Source organism: Mercurialis annua, linkage group LG4 (assembly GCF_937616625.2).
Source record: "Mercurialis annua linkage group LG4, ddMerAnnu1.2, whole genome shotgun sequence".
Lineage (NCBI taxonomy): Eukaryota > Viridiplantae > Streptophyta > Magnoliopsida > Malpighiales > Euphorbiaceae > Mercurialis > Mercurialis annua.
Window position 1 is genome coordinate 32420518 of NC_065573.1, and position 18510 is coordinate 32439027.

At 28.4% G+C, this 18510-nt stretch overlaps 2 protein-coding genes across 2 annotated transcripts; both read left to right on the forward strand.

Annotated features, from left to right (window-relative positions):
• Positions 1–463: 463 nt before the first annotated feature.
• Positions 464–2884, forward strand: LOC126678853 (probable aquaporin TIP2-2). Its single transcript, XM_050373764.2, has 3 exons — positions 464–668; positions 1383–1633; positions 2091–2884. Exons 1-3 carry the CDS (start codon positions 542–544, stop codon positions 2463–2465), a joined length of 753 nt encoding a protein of 250 aa, XP_050229721.1. The 5' UTR covers positions 464–541; the 3' UTR covers positions 2466–2884.
• Positions 2885–7084: 4200 nt separating this feature from the next.
• LOC126679461 (3-hydroxyisobutyryl-CoA hydrolase-like protein 1, mitochondrial) lies at positions 7085–17282 on the forward strand. Its single transcript, XM_050374499.2, has 15 exons — positions 7085–7372; positions 7457–7537; positions 7628–7696; positions 7775–7838; positions 10672–10751; positions 11115–11198; positions 11703–11787; positions 12038–12123; positions 12697–12818; positions 13034–13094; positions 13423–13521; positions 13611–13712; positions 14330–14371; positions 14447–14609; positions 17154–17282. Exons 1-14 carry the CDS (start codon positions 7250–7252, stop codon positions 14564–14566), a joined length of 1218 nt encoding a protein of 405 aa, XP_050230456.1. The 5' UTR covers positions 7085–7249; the 3' UTR covers positions 14567–14609; positions 17154–17282.
• Positions 17283–18510: the final 1228 nt, after the last annotated feature.

Sequence of the window (18510 nt, forward strand, 5' to 3'; positions counted from 1 at the left end):
GGTAAAAATTTGGGTTTGTGGAGAAAAATTAATTAATCCCGCCACTTTAGCACCAATATACCGGATATACTATTTTATTTACAAAGAAATTATCAATTTAATTTTCCTCCAATTTACATATCCAACGTATTGATTAGAAGTTCATAGGAAAACGACATTTAGGCATCTCAATCATTGATCTCTTAACTAATTATTCCCTAAGAACATTTGCATTTTGTACTCATTTAGCTCAATTAAAACATTGTTTATGTTGCATTTGTAAGATAATTGTCTCACTCTCATAATGCTGATGAGAAAGTGATGATTAACTAAATAAAAGGCGGTGGGTCGGCGAGCCAATAATACAGTGACAACTCCTAATGTAGGTCCCATGGCCGGTGCCGGCTTTGATAATTTTTACATAACCTAATGAGAACCACTACTTGTTCTTCTACTATATATATTTTCCGGGAACTATGCTTATGAAATGTACCAAATACAATTTGTTTAATTAGTGACTGCTTAATCATAATCAGTTAGCAAAAAAAAAAGCAGAGAAAAAATGGTGAAGATAGCTATTGGTAGTATTGGAGACTCTTTCAGTGTTGGCTCTATTAAGGCGTATCTGTCTGAGTTCATTGCCACTCTTCTTTTTGTTTTTGCTGGTGTTGGCTCTGCTATCGCTTTCGGTAAGTTGGTTTCGAACTAGTTTAAGGATGTGCATTCGGTTCAAATAGTTTATAATCGGAATTTTGAGGAAGTGTAAATTTTCAATTTGAATTGAGCTGAGCCGGTTGGTCGAATGTTTTCGGTTCATTTTGGTTATTTTTATATCGGTCTATGTTGAAATTTAGCTACACACTTTTGTTGATCAAAACCAAATCGAATTAGTATCCAAATTTTTATATCATATCAAACCTAACGGAACCAAATTTATCGGTTTGGTTATTTAATTTCATCGGTTCTTGCTCGCTATTAGCTAATTAACTGTATATCACTATTCAAATTCCTCATAATATACCAAAGAATCGTAGTTCAAATATTATAAATGCGAAGCAGCATTATGCAAAAGTCGATTGATTAACATGATTAATAATAATTATAACAATAATTAGTAATATTTTCCACAAACAATCGTGTACAACAATAAAAATAACTTAATAACTTATTTTTATATCAATTTGTTAAAAATAATTAAAAATAACTTAATAATTTATCGTGTTACTTGATAAATTGAGTCGAGGATCATTTCCATTTTATCAATTTTGCTATTGAATATAATAAATTTGATAAGTGTGATTTATTTAGAATATTGTAAAAGTGGATTGTATGATCAAGTTTTTTCGGGCGGAGATTTAGCAAAGTAAAAGTAAAATAATAAACTGTTGCCTTGAAATTTGTAGGTAAGCTTACTTCAGATGGAGCTCTAGACCCACCAGGCCTGGTTGCTATAGCAGTGGCTCATGCTTTTGGACTCTTTGTGGGAGTAGCCATAGCAGCCAACATCTCAGGTGGACACTTGAATCCAGCTGTCACCTTCGGATTGGCTGTTGGAGGACACATCACCGTCATAACTGGCATCTTCTACTGGGTTGCCCAGTGCCTTGGCTCTATTGTAGCCTGCCTTCTCCTTCAGTTCGTTACTAATGCAAAGGTAAATTAATTAATTCCTCCAAATACCCCAAAAATTCTAAACCCATGGCTTAATCCAATCCATTTTATAAACAAATTACATATACATCTTATTGGTATATATTTAAAATAAATTACATATACTATTGGTATTATTAATTTTATCTTATATACTTTTATTCATTGGAAGCTCAATGGTCCATATGAACTATATATAAAAAATAATTCGTTCTCCAATGTATATTATGATAAATTTTTATCTAAACAAATAGGTATGGTCGTATACAAATTTAAATTCAAAATTTTAATAATTGAGAATATTAGCCAGACTACATTCGTTGACCATGATTGGTCAAAATGTCTATACTTTTCAAAAAAAAAATATTTTTTTCCGTTTTTCATTTTATATATTTATTAGTTAGCGTTTTTTATTTCCGTACTACATACACTAACCATCTTAAAATGATTGGGTTTGGCAGAGCATTCCAACCCATGGAGTAGCTGCAGGCATGGGAGCTATTGAGGGAGTCGTGATGGAAATTGTGATTACCTTCGCACTAGTTTACACAGTCTACGCCACAGCAGCTGACCCCAAAAAGGGTGATTTGGGAATCATCGCACCAATTGCAATTGGGTTCATAGTTGGTGCTAACATCTTAGCCGCTGGCCCATTCAGCGGTGGCTCGATGAACCCAGCCAGATCATTTGGCCCAGCTGTGGTTAGCGGTGACTTCTCTCAGATCTGGATCTACTGGGTTGGCCCATTAGTTGGAGGTGGGCTAGCTGGGCTTATTTATAGTGGCAGCTTCATTGGTTCCTACTCTGCTGCTCCATCTTCTGAGGAGTACGCCTAAGGCTAAAGGGGGTTTTCATAGGTTCATTTCACCCAACAATTTGGCAAAAAAGTATAAAAAATGTTCAAATTCACACTTTATAAACAAACTATCAATTTGTTCATTTTGGGTCAATTCACACCCTAATTTGAGGTTGATTTTGATGATCAAGGGTGTGAACTGATCCAATATTGACAATATGTGGGATTTTTTGTCCTAAAATATAAATTTGGATGTTTTAAAAATTCTATGCCAATTTGGAGGGGTTAAATGACCAGTTTGTTGTTTTTCAAATTTTTACTCAGTGGTTCTGTTTGTTGGTGTCTTTCTTTTGGGTATGGGCTGAGTGAGCTTGTGCTGGGTAAGAAGAAAAGTGTAAATAATAAGTTGGATCAAGTTTGCCGTTTGGCATTTGTTTGAATGAATCTGTTTTATCTTTCTATGCTTTGATGAATGAGTAATATGACAATTTTAAGTTCCAACCATTTTAATATGAGATATTTTTGATACATGGATTATAAAAAAAGATAATAAATTATATAAACATATAATAAAAAAAACAGTGAATATTTATCTTTATTTACTTCCATGTAGCTTTTTTGGCCATCTGACAGTCAACTGTCAACCCCCTTTCTTCCCTAATAGATAATATCTTTAAGTGACAATTTACCCCCTTAACATAATGCAATGATCAATCAATATATATTTTAATTTTATAATTTAGTCATAAATTGTTTTTTAATCAATTTTTCCTAGTTTAAGGTAGTAATTATTATTGGAAGCGAATACATGCACTGAATTATATATAGAAAAATTTATAAATTTAAATTTATGATTAAATTGATTATACAGTTGAAATTTGTGAATTGACTATCGCCTGTAAATTGAGGGAAACAAATTGCTAGTTAAAGTGTTGATAGATCTGGCCATGGGCCGGGTCATGCTGTGAACCGGCCCGGAACTGGTTAAACCGGAACCGGACTAAAACAGGCTCAGAACCGTAGAAAGGGCGATTCCGGACCTGTTCTAAATTTATTGAACCGTGAACCGGCAGCTCTGGATCGGATCCGGCGGTTTAAGGGTCGAACCCGTTGATAAAATATATATATATATTATATAAAATATATATTATATCTTTATTATATAATATATTTATTTTTGTAATATAATATATGTTATATTTGTTTTAGTTAATTTTCTGGTTAATATTTTATTTTTTAAAAAATATTCTTTATTTTTTTATAATACTATCTCTATGAGTTATTTTATTGTTAAATTATATTTTTTAGTAATTAAATTTTATTTTATTTTTCAATTTTTTGTCTAAACCGTCCTAAACCGGAATTGGAACCGTCCGGTTCGAACCGTCATGTAACCGTCTCTTAGGCAGTTCCGGGCCGGTTCTATTTTTTTATGAACCACGATCCGGCGGTTTTGAACCGGAACCGCCGGGTAGAACCGTGGCCATCTATAGGTGTTGATTAACAAATTCAGTTTTTAAACATTTTAAAAAGAAAGAAAAATAACTACCAATCATATTTGAGTTAATTTTCGAGGTTTGGGGTTTGCACTTTGCCCTTGTTGTATTCCTGGCCTCTTTTAGCAAAGATATTGCTCTTTTTTTTTTGGTGATTTGACCACAAATAACATGAATTATCATTTTTATCTTAATTTATTGAATTGAATCATTCATGCAAGTTGGTTTTTTATTCATTCGAGGGCATGAATATAATATTATGTAAATTTAAATTTCAAAATTTTAAAAGGTATAAATACCAATCAAACCACTTTCTGATTAGTACTACAAGTTAGTCTCTTGCTCCTTCAACTTTGCCAAGCATATGGTGCTATATAAAGAGATCCACTTAGAAATCCATATATAAATATAGTATTTTGAAGAGATTATTGCTATTATTCTATAAAACTATATTGCAATTAATTTTTATGTTTAAAATAGTTATTATTTTATTTATGACATTTAAAAATTAAATATTAAAAAACTGGAATCTCCCAAAAAAACGCGCTCCAACTACATAAATTTAAAAAATCATAAAAACTACTAATTAATTAAAATATAGAAGAAAGAAAATATAATAAAATTTTAGAAATCAACAGTAATTATTTTCATTTTCTAAAAATATTTTAATCAAGCTTACCTAATTTCATTAAAATTTTATTTGTATATATATATATATATATATATATATACAAATTTTTTGGAATGTAATTTAATATTTTGTAAGAGTTTTAATCTATATGAAATTTCAAACACTCTATATATGGAGGTGTCGGTATTTCCTATATAAAGAGAATCTCATTAATAGCGAGTAGGTTTACGAACTGTATATCGCTCATCTAAACAGATTTTCATGGGCTACAGTCTACAGATTTAAGTATTTTTTAATGTGCTTCCATTATATGTGGAGGACATTTTGCCATCCAAGCCCCAAGCTCAGCCTCTGAGGTCCACTCTACGAATCAACTGAAAATACATAAATGGAGCAAACAACCAATACTCATAAATGTAACTGTATGATATATACCCAGCTTAATTTAGACCCTGTTTGGTTCGGCTGTTTCTTCTAACTGATAGTTATTAGTTGTTGTTAATAGTTGTTAGCTGTTTGCTGATAGCTGATAGATATACGTGTTTGGTGAGATTTGATTAGATACTGCTGTTTATATATGAAATGATCGTAAATGACATAATTTTTATTTTTATTTATTAAATTATATATATTATATTATAAAATACTTAATAAAAATTATTTTTTTTTACAAAAATTCATATTTAGTTTAAGCTTATTTAGATGTTTTTTTGATAAATTTATAATTTATTTTTAAATAAATAAATAAATTGTAATTGTTTTGATATAAATAAAATAATTTTATATAATTTATAAATGATTAGAGTATTTAAAAATAATTTAAATAACTTTATATATCAAAGAAATGATATATTCTAGTAGGGGTTATTTTGTCTAAATAATTAAAAATATTGAAAAAGTTATCAGCTATTGGCAAAAAGTTTTAAAATGGAGTTTTTCAAAAGCAGTTGTTGGAGGTTTAAAAGTTCAAAAAAACTCTTAAAAAATTCTCACCAAACGCTTTAGTGGAACTTTTTGAAAAGTAATAGTTAAAAACTCTACCAAAAAATTGAACCAAACACCCATTTAAAGCTAATATTTTCATTTACTCCGCGCAATATACTCTATATCAAAAACATATAATATAAATTGAAAAAATAACTATAATGATTAAGTATCAAAGTAGTTAAAAAACAAAAGTAAATATATTATATTATTATTTAAATATTAGAATTTTTTTTCAGATAAAAATCTAAATCTCTTAATCTTTACTATTTTGCAGGTTATAAGTAGATTAGGATTACTCAGAATGTATCAAGAATTAAAGATACAATTTCAATAGGCTTATCCCCTTAAAATCCCCCCACCTTTTACCCCTAATTCGTTTGCACCCTCACATTGTAAAACCACCAAATATACCCAAATTACGACCTTTCACTTTCAATTGTACCCTCAAACATTAAATTGACCTCTTTTCATTTGAAAAATATTCGAATTAATACTTTAAATTTTAGCATATAATTTAAAATAAGACTTAATATTTTATTTAAAACAAAAATAAACCTATTTTTTCAAGTGAAAAGAGATCAATTTAATGCTTGAGGGTGCAATTGAAAGTGAAAGGTCGTAATTTGGGTATATTTGGTGGTTTTACAACGTGAGGGTGCAAATGAATTGGGGGTAAAAGGTGAGGGGTTTTTAAGAGGATAAGCCATTTCAATATTGTCTATAAGTTTTAATATTAATGCTAACTTTTTTAGTTGGTTGACTTTAATTTAAACATACTCCATAAGATATTTTTAATTATATGGAGTAACTAAAATAAATTCAAACACGAGCTCTAAAATTGCTAGGTGAAGTTGGGCTTTTTTTTAAATATTTTTTTTAATTTTTTTTAGCCTACTCTAATTGTTAGCGGGAATTAGCAGGAACAACACTGTCCATGAGTGTTGGGGATCGAACCTCAACCTCATACACATATCATAAGAGTTTAGCCAACAGGTCAAGCCTTTAAGTGTAGGTGAAGTTGGACTTCTCTCTTTAATATTTATGAGCTTATCTTTTCTTGTTAGAGTACTTTCAAATCTATAATTTTTTTTTAATTGTAGATCATATGTCAATATAATAAAAAATTTTGAATAAATTTTATATAATTTATCAATTTTCTTAATCTTTTGAAAAGCTCATTATTATATCAAAAAAAAATATTATATTAATTTTTATTTAAAATATCTAATTAAATTTTTTATCAAGTAATTAAAAATTAATAAAATTAAGAGATGATTATCATAATAAATAATTATAATATTTATTTTTAATTTTGCGCATCGAAGAAAAAATTAAAATGCTATGCTAATAGCATTTTACCACTTTTTTCATGCTAAATTTAGTATAAATAGCACTCCATTGAAAATGTTTTTGTACTCCTTAACTGGCTAATAAAGTTATCGTAATTCCATAAATGTTATAAAATAAAATTTTAAATCAAATAGGATTCTAAATATATTCTTTTATTTATGGATAACCCTGTAGAAATATTTAGAAAAATAATTTTCTATTTGAAAACGAGTAGCTAATTTTTTATTAAACATTTCATATAAATATTTGGGAGTTTCGGAAACAAAAACATTTAGGAACCAGAAAAACACAGGAAGAAGTAGCAGAACAGCATTTATACATATATTACTTGCATACACTTAACAAACCCATAAGAAGACAATGCAGATTCTTAAATTCCTGAATCGTACTTCAAACGAAATTCCTGTCAGCTATCTTAAAAGAAGCCTTCACTCACTCAAAAATGTCACCAACTCTTATCATGATGAAGAAATTCATAATTTGGTAAGTTATTATTATAAAAACTCGAATTTCATGCATATTTTTGTAACTCTGTGGCATTCTTGTAATTGATCTGTCTCTCTTCAGGTGCAAGTTGAGGAGAAAAATAATTCAAGAACGGTGATCCTTAATAGACCCAGTGTTCTTAATGCTCTTACAACTCCAATGGTATAAATGTTAATTATTAAAGTTTGTAAAACCATTTCAAAATCATTTAACATGGAGCAAATTATCTTTATATTTCTTGATTCTGATTAGGGACTTCGGCTGACTGAACTGTACCAATCTTGGGAAAATGATCCCCGTGTTGGCTTTCTTGTGCTGAAGGTAAGAGTAATTAGTTTATTTACTTGGTTATTGTGTTTCTGTTTGTTGGTAATGAGAATTTTGTCGATGTTTTTTAAGGGAAATGGCAGAGCATTTTGTGCTGGTGGTGATGTTGTTAAACTTTATCAGCTAATCATTCAAGGTGAGCAAAAATAACAAGGGGCCTAATTGATAAGAAAAGTTTAATTTGGTGTTAGTTGCCCATTGTGTGAAAATTTAGGGAATAAATTGATATTTAAGTTTGAGTATAAAACTCCCTCCTTATTTACTTTTGAATTATTCTTTCAAAAATTAAGGCTAAACAATTTTGTTGTTTTTTTCAATTCTAACTATTTTTTTTTCAATTATGATTTAATTTTGATAAGTGCATTTTAATTGTAACCAAACTAATCAATTTGAAAGCATAGGTATGTAAATAAAAGTCCAATCTTTTTAACATTTTTCAACTATAACCAAACTTTTTAAATTCGTCAATTGTAGCGATTTACTAAATATTTTTAGGCTTTTTATATGTTTTACGGGATTTTTTAGCCCAATGATTTTTATACGGGCCAAAAAATTTCTTTACTTTCCATACAGACTTTTATGACTTTCTTGACCTAAATTTTTAAATTCTTCTCTTTTTTACGAACTTTTTTCTTAGCTCTGATAATGGCCGTTTCTTTTTTCGTTTTTTTCTGAAAGTAGCGGTTTCTTTTCCTTTTCTCCCCACGATTTCTTCTTCTGATAGTCGTCACCCTTCATCAAGTCTTAGTGCCGCTCCACTGCCACCTTCGTTGTGCCGCCGCCGTTCTCTTATTTTTGTGTTTTCTTTTTCAAATCTGAATCGGAGTTTATTGTCGGAAGGAAGAATAGATACCAGAAGTTTTTAACGATTTTAAAAAGTTTTTTAAAGGCATATGATCAGATTTTGAGACAAAAAAATTCACTGTTCTTTTTCTTCTTCTTTTTCATTTTCAGATCTAGAAATTGTTTTATTAACTGTTTTTAAGTCACAATAATTTTTTTACCATTAAACATGTGTAAAGATTATCTTTAAGGAATGTAATACTAATTTTCATGTACATAAAATAATTTTATAATTTTATGGAATGAAAATATGTTATTTCTGCAGTATTACTATGTTAGGTTATATTTCTGCGTTTTTTTAATTCTGCAACACGATTTGTTGATGATGGTAGATTGATAAAATTATTGTAATGTTTCAGTGTTGTTGATTTTATGTTAATTTTATATTGATAATCAGTTGATATATATTGATTTTAACATTGACAAATAAGATAATGATATCCGTGAAATAAACTAAAAAAATAAAAATTTAACTGAAACTAGATAATGATATGTTAGCATTGGGAAAGAAGACAAATAAAGATGTTGAATTATTGTAATGTTACAATGTTGAAATTGTGTTGATTTTCGGTTAATATTTTGTTGATTTTAACATTGGTGAAAAAGACAATAATGATATTGAATTATTATAATGTTACAATGTTGATCTTGTGTTGATATTGTGTGATGTTATGTTGATATCAACATATGTAATAAACTTATTGATTTAAATTTTTCAATCTTTTTGTAAACTAATTTTTATTTTTTCAATATTTTTTCAATTTAATTTCAATTTTTTTATTTTATTTTCACATATAATGTGTTCTTTTTCGTTAATGATAAAATCAACCAAATATCAACATAATATTAACGCAATATCAACATAAGATCAACATTGTAACACTGTAATAATTTAACATCATTATTTTCTTTTTCACCAATGCTAAAATCAATAAAATATCAACCGAAACACAATGTCAACATTATATCATTACAATAGTTCAACTTAATTATTTGTCTTCTTCCATGATGCTATCATATCATTTTTAGTCTCAATCTAATTTAATTTAATTTTTAGTTTATTTCACAGACAATATTATTTTATTTGCCAATGTTAAAATAAAAAAAAATCAGTTGATATCAACATAAAGTCAACATAAAATCAACAACACTGTGATATTACAATAATTCAGCAATCAATCATCATCAACAAATCGTTTTGTAGAATTAAAAAAACGCAGAAACACAAGAAAAATGCAGAAATAACAGAATTGTATTCCATAAAATCACAAAATTATTCTACATAACATAAAATGGGCATTAGATTCTCTAAAAATACTCTTTTATACATGTTTAATGGTGAAAAAACAGTAAAAAAATTAACAAATTACAGATCTGAAAATGAAAAAAAAGAAAAAAAATTCAGATCTGAAATCAAAACGATAAAAGAAAGATGACGGCGAGACGAAGACGGAACGGCGGAGGCGGAACGGCGGAGGTGGAACGACGGAGGTGGAACAATGGAAGAGAAACAATGAAAATGGAACGACGGAGGCGGATTGATGCGAAGAACAAAACATGAGTTGAGAGAGAGAAAGGAGAGAGAAATTTGAGGAGAGAGAAAATTATTTGATTTATGAGGGTTTGACTTGGAGTAGTATATATATTTGTTCCGTATAAAAGTAATAATCTCTAGCGTGGATGGTAGTTTTCATATTGAAAATTCTTACCCGTATAAAAGTTATATTTTTGCAAATGTTAGATGTTTATGTAAAAAGACCAATATTTTTCTATTGAAGAAATTGTTGAGTTTAATTAAAATTTAATTTCTTAAAAAAGATTTGATATTTTTAGCTTAATATCCCGCTAAATCAAATATTTTGCTACAATCAAAAGATACTTATCATATTACAATTGATAAAATTTTAAAAATTGTTTAGAATTGAAAAAAAAAAAAAGATTTAACCTTTTTGAATGAATAAACAATTAATTTTTCTGTTTACAAGATCCAGATTTGAAATCTTAATTATTTAGAGAATCAAGCTTCTTATCAGTTATCACTGGGACAGCCGGGCGGTTAGTACGGAATTTTGTTTTATGCTGGATATTTTTGCTGAACAAATATTTCAATGTTTTTAACATTACAGGAAGATTAGAAGAATGTAAAGATTGTTTCAGAACATTCTACAGCTTCATGTATCTCTTGGGAACATATTTCAAGCCACATGTAAGTCCCATAAACAAACCGTAACTAAGGTGTGTGCGAAAAGCGACCGAAAATGAAACACCCAACTTCGGTTCAATTTCGGTATTATAATAAAAATTGAGATGTTTAGTTCCGTTCGATTTTGACTATAAAACGTGTTCAGTTAGGTTATAGTGTAAAACGAACAAAAAAAATAATTGAATCGATCGAAAAACCGACAAAATCGACCGCTTCTGCTCGAATAATTACACTTTTTAAATTTTTTGTTTCGGTCCGATTTAAAAAAAATAATTGAATTTCAATTCAGTTTGACTTGGTTTAAACTGAATACACACCTAACTTCTCTGCAATATTACTATATGTATTAAATTTGGATAAATGTAGGTAGCTATAATGGATGGCATTACAATGGGAGGAGGTGCTGGGCTTTCAGTTCATGGTTCACATAGACTTGCAACTGAAAAAACTGTATGTTACAAATTAACAATATTTAATACCTTAAATTTTTGGGAAACAGTATACTAATAGAGTCTGATTTTTTTTAAATCAAATATTCCAATGAATGAACTTTGATTTCTTTAAATTATTGTTTCTATTTTTAAAATCAAAAAAAATACTTTTAGTCGTTTTGTTAATCACCAATCAACAAAAAGGACAAAAGTAAACGCCATATTAGCTTAAGTTTAGCCGTCGCAATAGCAAAAAATTAATAACAGTATTAGCAAATGATATATTTGCCTATATGGAATCAAAATATTTAATTAATATCAGTACATTTAAAATTATTCTTGGCGTTTGTAGTAGCAATCTGATGATAAAAAAGGGCTAAAAATACTAGTTTGATATGTTTTTAAAATACTAATTAAAAAGTTCAGGTACTAAAATTGTAAATTTAGAAAAAGTCAGATACCATTCATATACTTTTTCCTAATAGTGTAATTCAACTCCTGATGAGGAAGAAAATTTCTTCAGGTTTTTGCTATACCTGAAATTCAGATTGGCCTGCATCCTGATGCTGGTGCTTCCTACTATCTTTCTCGTCTTCCTGGTTACTTTGGTAGGTTCTTTAGCATCTCATTGCACTAAACAAAATTTGATGTAATTGTTAATTATGTCGCACGGAACTTCTCGGTCTCTAAATTTTTTTATTTCCATTTTATTTTCAAAAACATCTCTAAAACACCTATTTCTATAAATTGTTAATTTTTTCTTTCTCAATTTAACATTTTTTTCGTTTGAGTAGTTTTATTTCTGGGAAATATATCTAGTTAATAACAATTATTAATTCTTCAATATGCATGCTACAGGAGAATACCTAGGGCTAACAGCTGATAGAATTAATGGAGAAGAAATGGTTGCTTGTGGATTAGCAACCCACTTTATATCTAGTAATGTAAGCTCCAACATCTTCAAAACTTAATACATATAACTTCTAATCAATATGCTAATGTCGATCGGCCTCTCTTATTCTGGCAAAATACATATTTGAGTCCTTATATTATTACATTTTTTGACTTGGGTTCCTTCACTATAATTTGTATATATATATATATATATTGAGTTGTTATGTTTTAAATTTTATAGACATTAGCTTCATTTGTCATAAAAAATGATAGCAGTGTCAAATCAGATCGAAAAAAATTGTTTGAGAAACTTACTTTCAATAAAAATAAAAATACATGAACCAATTTAAAGAAATTAATTCATAAAAATAATTAAAAGAAATTAATGTAAAAAACAAATATGAAACTTATCTCAGTTGCACTAACGGTATGTGATGTATGCACACTTTATTTTCACGGTGGAAAGGAGTAATGTCTACGAAATTAGAAGTATATGGACTCAACCTTGACAAACAAAAGTGGAGGGACTTGATAAATAAAATAGAGCAGGGTCCAAATATTTGTCTTACCTTTTTTTTTTTTTCAAGTAAATGCATGAATAATTTTTCTGTTATTCTTAATAGAGGATCCCTTTATTGGAAGAGCAATTCGGTAAAATTCCCACAAATGAAATTTCAGCCATGGACAGATTTCTAGCAACTTATAGCAACATTAAAGATCGAAATCCAACAAGTGTTCTTCACAGGTAAATTAAAATCTTAGCTACAAGTGAATTTTACTGTTATTCTATATATATTTTGATGAACACATAAGGAATTTGTTGGATTTGGGCATAACTAGTGATTAATTTTAGTTTGCCAGATTAAACTGAATTATACTTTTTTTTTCAATTTATTTAGAATTTTGTTTATGAAGTAAAAAAATCTTAATGTTAGTTCATCTCTTCTATATTGCTTTCAGGATCAACACGGTCAATAGTTGTTTTGGCCACGCCACAGTTGAGGAAATTATTAATGCACTGGTAATTATAATTCCTTTTTTTTATCAATACAAAATATTGGTATATAAATATTCAGGGATGTAACGAGTCGAGTAAACTCGCAAGGTATTCAAAATTATTTTGAAAAACATTCAAAATCAACTCAATATAAATCAGATGAGTTAAAGTTGTAGCTACTCGAGTCAATTATCAAGTCGAGTTCGAGCATCAACTCGACTCAACAAACTTGTGAAACTAATTAAAATTTTCAGATTCTCCGCTTTGTCATAATAATAATAATAATAATAATATATGTTAAATTCAAACTTTTATGTATTTATGCCTATTAAGTAGGACATTTCATTGTCAGGAAACTGAAGCAGCAAGAACAAAAGATGAATGGTGCATTTCAACACTCAAAAGATTAAGAGAAGCTCCACCTTTGAGCTTGAAAATTTCTTTGAGATCTGTAAGTTGTAAATATTCTGCACTTCTCTAATTCATTTATATATATATGTGATCATATCATATGACTATTTATATATACACAATTAATAGATAAGAGAAGGTAGATTTCAGAGTCTTGAGCAATGCCTTGCCCGCGAATACTGGATGACGCTACAATCAATTTCTGCACAAGTTTCCAATAACTTTTGTGAGGTTATTTTCTCACACCCTCTTTCTTCAACTACCACAAAATAACAACTATTAAGAATACACAAAAAATGAATCGAATAAAATAATCTGAATCCATAAATTCAGTTCAATTTGATATAAAAGGTAATTAAAACTTTGAAATTTTACAATTTTAATGTAATTTCAAACGTTTTACGTACATTGATTTTAGCCAGTTCGCCTCAATCGATTTAATAGTGTGTGTTTAATCTCATGTGGCCCACACCCCGTCAAAAATCACGCAAGGTGAAATCCACAGACCCCTTTTCAACCTTTTACAATTAATTCTAACTAAAACTTCGTTTGTTTTTTTTTTGCAATTTTAGTCCAATTGAAGCAAATTGATTAATTTTTTTGCCAATATTTAAAATTGGATTGAAATGCAAAATTTTAAAGGTTTGGTTAAAATGACAGAAATTCCAAAAGTTTTGGATTAGACCTTTTTGTATTATAAATCTGACTAAAGCTTTTGTTTGGGTAATATGGAACTAATTAATATTTTATGTAATGATTATTAGGGAGTTCGAGTGTAATGAATTTATGTAATGAATATTTTACTGTGCAATATGGAACTAATTAATATTTTATGTAATGATTATTAGGGAGTTCGAGTGCGATTAGTTGATAAATCATTTGCACCTAAGGTATGTTAATTACTGAAATTAGCAGATTAAATGGAATTTATCATGTTTTAATTTTATGAACAAATTAATTTGCAGTGGGATCCTCCTTGTTTGGAACAAGTTTCAGAAGACATGGTGGGTGCATATTTTGAACCTCCTAATGTATATGAGCCTGCCCTAGAGTTGCCTTCTAAGCCAAGAGAAGCCTTTGCCTAAATTTTGTATTATGAAATGAGTTGTGGGCTTGCAATATATATTTATGTTTTTTGGGCTTTTTATATAAAATACTGATTTTAGCAGCCCATTTACTTTTATACAGGACAAGTTAAATCTTTACTTTACCTGCCTCATTTTCTTACTTTGATAACTTGCACTTCAAATTTCTTTCTTTTATACGATTTTTCTTATTTCTCTCAATCATTCTTCTTCTCCACGGTTTCTTTTAAACTGTGAAAGAAAATTTTCACGATTTCTGCTCATTCGCTTCCGCCGTTCCGTCTCCTCCGTTCTGCCTTCGCCGTTCCGCCTCCTCCGTTCCGCCGTTCTGCCTTCGCCGTTCCGCCTTCGCCGTTCCACCTCCGCCGTTTCGCCTCCATCGTTCCGCCTTTGTCTCGCCGCGTCATCTTTCTTTTATCTTTTTAATTTTAGATCTGAAATTTTTTGTTCTTTTTTTTATTTTCAGATCTGTAATTTGTTTATTTTTTACTGTTGATTCACCATTAAACATGTATAAAGAGTATCTTTAAAGAATCTAATACTTATTTCATGTTATATAGAATACTTTTGTGATTTTATATAATAAAATTCTGTTATTTCTGCATTTTTTTGTGTTTTGTTGTATTTCTGCGTTTTTTTTATTCTGCAGAATGATTTGTTGATGATGATTGGTTGCTGAATTATTGTAATGTTACAGTGTTGTTGATTTTATGTTGACTTTATGTTGATATTATGTTGATATCTACTGATTCTTTTTATTTTAACATTGACAAATAAGATAATATTGTCTGTGAAATAAACTTTTGTTAGATGAAATGAAACTGTGTCATAACCGTCTTTGTCGAAATTTAGTTAGGTATGAGCGGTGGAACGCAAAATAGTTATACAAGTGATTTTGAAGAAACTGTACAGCTGCAAAGAGAATTGAGGAAAAAAAATATTTTGAAATAATTTTTTTTAATTTGTGAACTGTTGTGTTGGTGTATATTTAATATATTTTTATTTTTATATGTAAGAATAATTTTGTTTTTTCATTTGAATTATTGTTGTTGTTTTTTCATATTGTTTTGATTACTTACTATACTAATATCTTTATCTGATTCATTTATTTTAAACCTTTTGTACCTTTGTTGTTCTTTAGTAGAATTACTACTATCATATTAACAAATTATCAATATAATGTCAACATGATATCAACAATTAATGCTAATTTAATTGTAAAATGAGAACATCGATTGATTTAAGCAAAAAACAATCAACATATTATCAAAAACATGTCAACAGGTCATCAATACAGCAATTTAACACTAACTTTACTTTTCTTTTAATGATTGAAAAATCAACATGTTATCAACAGTTTATCAACAACATGTCAACACAAAATTGAAAATCAAAAAAAGTAGAAATATTTATCAACATAATGTCAACAATTAATCAACAACGAATCAACAATTAATGCTAATTTAGTCAAGATGTTTGTAAAATGAGAATATTGATTGATTTAAGTCAAAAACAATCAACATATTATTAAAAACATATCAATAGTTCATTAATACATCAATTTAAGACTAACTTTATTTTTCTTTCAATGGTTGAAAAATCAACATGTTATCAACAGTATATCAACAACATGTCAACATAAAATTAAAAATCAAAAAAAGTTGAAATACATATCAACATAATGTCAACAATAAATCAACAACGAATCAACATAAGGAATAAAATAAAACATAATTTTTTGAAAAATTGTGACAATCTATAAAATATCAACAAAAAATCAACAACATGTCAACATGATAATGCTAACATATCCTTATCTAATATCATTTAAATTTTGTTTTTTTAGTTTATTTCACGCACAAAATTATCTAATTTGCTAATGTTTTTTTTAGAATAAATTTTTTCAATGTTAAAATTAAGGAAATACCAACTGATTATCAACACAAAATCAACATAAAATCAACAACACTGAAATATTATAATATTTCAGCAATCAACCATCATCAATAAATCGAACTGCAGAATAAAAAAACACAGAAATACAATCAAACACAAAAAATGTAGAAATAACAAAAATTTATTCCATATAACCATAAATTTATATTACATAACATGAAATTAGCATTATATTCTTAAAATATAATCTCTATACATGTTTAATGGTGAAATAACAGTAAAAAATTGTAGATCTGAAAATAAAAAAGAAGAAGAAGAAGAACAATGAATAAATTATAGATCTCAAATCAAATAGATGACGACGATGAGCAGAGGAGATGATGACGTTAACAAAGATGACAACAGAGGCGATGATGAGAACGATGACAGAGGAGCGGAGGAACAGAGGACGGCTCAGCAGAAGACGACGAACGGTAAAAAAAAGAGGAAGATGAACTGAGAGGAAGAGAGAATTGAATGATGAGGAGAGAGAAAATAAATGAAATTATGATTTGTATTCTGTTAGGGTTTAATATATAGAGTCCGTATAAAAGTAATAAAATAGGCCGCACATGGTAGTTTAGAAAAGGCAAATTTGGACCTGTATAAAAGATAAGAAATTGGTAAAGTAGGTTGTTTGTGTAAAAAGCCCATGTTTTTTCTTGTAAATTTTCTATTTTTCTGAGTCCGTTGAAGAATAACTATCTTTTTTAAAAATATGTTTTATTTTAAAATATTGATCATTTTTACGCTCCAATATACCAAAATATTTGTGCATAAACCTGAGTTTCTCACAACTGTAACTGCTATAGATTATTAATATTATTCCATTGATTTAAAAAAAAAGCCGTGTAGCTCGTGGTAGACATGCATTATCTACAATACAACGCAACAGTCAAAGAATTCTTTTTTTTTTTTTATTTTCCATATTACATTGTTAAAATACCTTTTGTTTGTTTTTTGATATTCAGATAATTCTTTTTATACATTTTAATATTGAATTTTAAATTCATTAAACTTATTATTTTTAATGATTATAAATAAGTAATTAATTCAAATTAATATTTTTGATTTTCATAAGCTATAAAATAAATCGATCAATGAATTTTTTCTTATTCATTTGATTATTTTTACATTTTAAATTAATTACTCTTGTTTATAATATTTTTTTTAAAATATTATGATATTTAATATTTTTTATTTACCTGAATTATTTTGATATTCAACAATTAAAAAAATATTAAAAGTATTATTGTAACATTTTATAATGTAAGCTGATTTTATACTAAATTTTATATAAAAGAATAACTTAAGGTAGCTTGTATTATTTAATCATTTGACTAACAGCAAAATAAAATGTGAGGAAGATTAGTTAAAAGAGTCAAACATCATGAATGAGAAATAGTTGACATTTTAAAATTTAAGTGAATCAATAATTTCAATATTATATCTAAAAATTTAATGATTAACATTAAAAATGTAATTGTTTGTTTTTATGCTAATTAGTAGGAGTAGTATAGACAAAATTGTGGAATGGGCAAGAAAAGTGAATTGCACGAAGAGCATAATCATAGTCCATAGGCAATGTTCTTATCATCATTTTTATTCGAAAAATATAGGTCCCATGCGCAATAACTTTACATAAGCATATGATTTTTATTTTTTCAATATTTTGAAATTCGATTCTATATGAGGGTAGATTTCCGCTTTACAATGTGCAAATGGATCGATACTATTTGGCAATTTCTGTAATAATGGATCCAAATGGGAAGTGTCCGAGTGTGACCTTACAACCAGAGGCGAGGTCAGTCAATCTTTTCATACAAACCAGGACAGGTCGATGTACGGACCCGCCTATAAATGGCTCCGCCACTGGCTATGGTAGTCGGGGATGGCTATACCTATCGGACCTGCTCCACCATCGGTTATATCCATCTCTTTTAGAGCATTACCAATGAAATATTAAATTTGGCATTTCAAAATAGTAAAATGCAATATTTAGAATAGAA

Coding starts and splice junctions, on each gene's coding strand:
- LOC126679461 (XM_050374499.2), top strand. CDS start 7,250: ATGCAGATTCTTAAATTCCTGAATCGTACTTCAAACGAAATTCCTGTC. Junction 12,124..12,696: donor CCCACTTTATATCTAGTAAT/GTAAGCTCCAAC, acceptor TATTCTTAATAG/AGGATCCCTTTATTGGAAGA. Junction 13,522..13,610: donor TGAAAATTTCTTTGAGATCT/GTAAGTTGTAAA, acceptor CACAATTAATAG/ATAAGAGAAGGTAGATTTCA.
- LOC126678853 (XM_050373764.2), top strand. CDS start 542: ATGGTGAAGATAGCTATTGGTAGTATTGGAGACTCTTTCAGTGTTGGC. Junction 669..1,382: donor TGGCTCTGCTATCGCTTTCG/GTAAGTTGGTTT, acceptor TGAAATTTGTAG/GTAAGCTTACTTCAGATGGA. Junction 1,634..2,090: donor AGTTCGTTACTAATGCAAAG/GTAAATTAATTA, acceptor TGGGTTTGGCAG/AGCATTCCAACCCATGGAGT.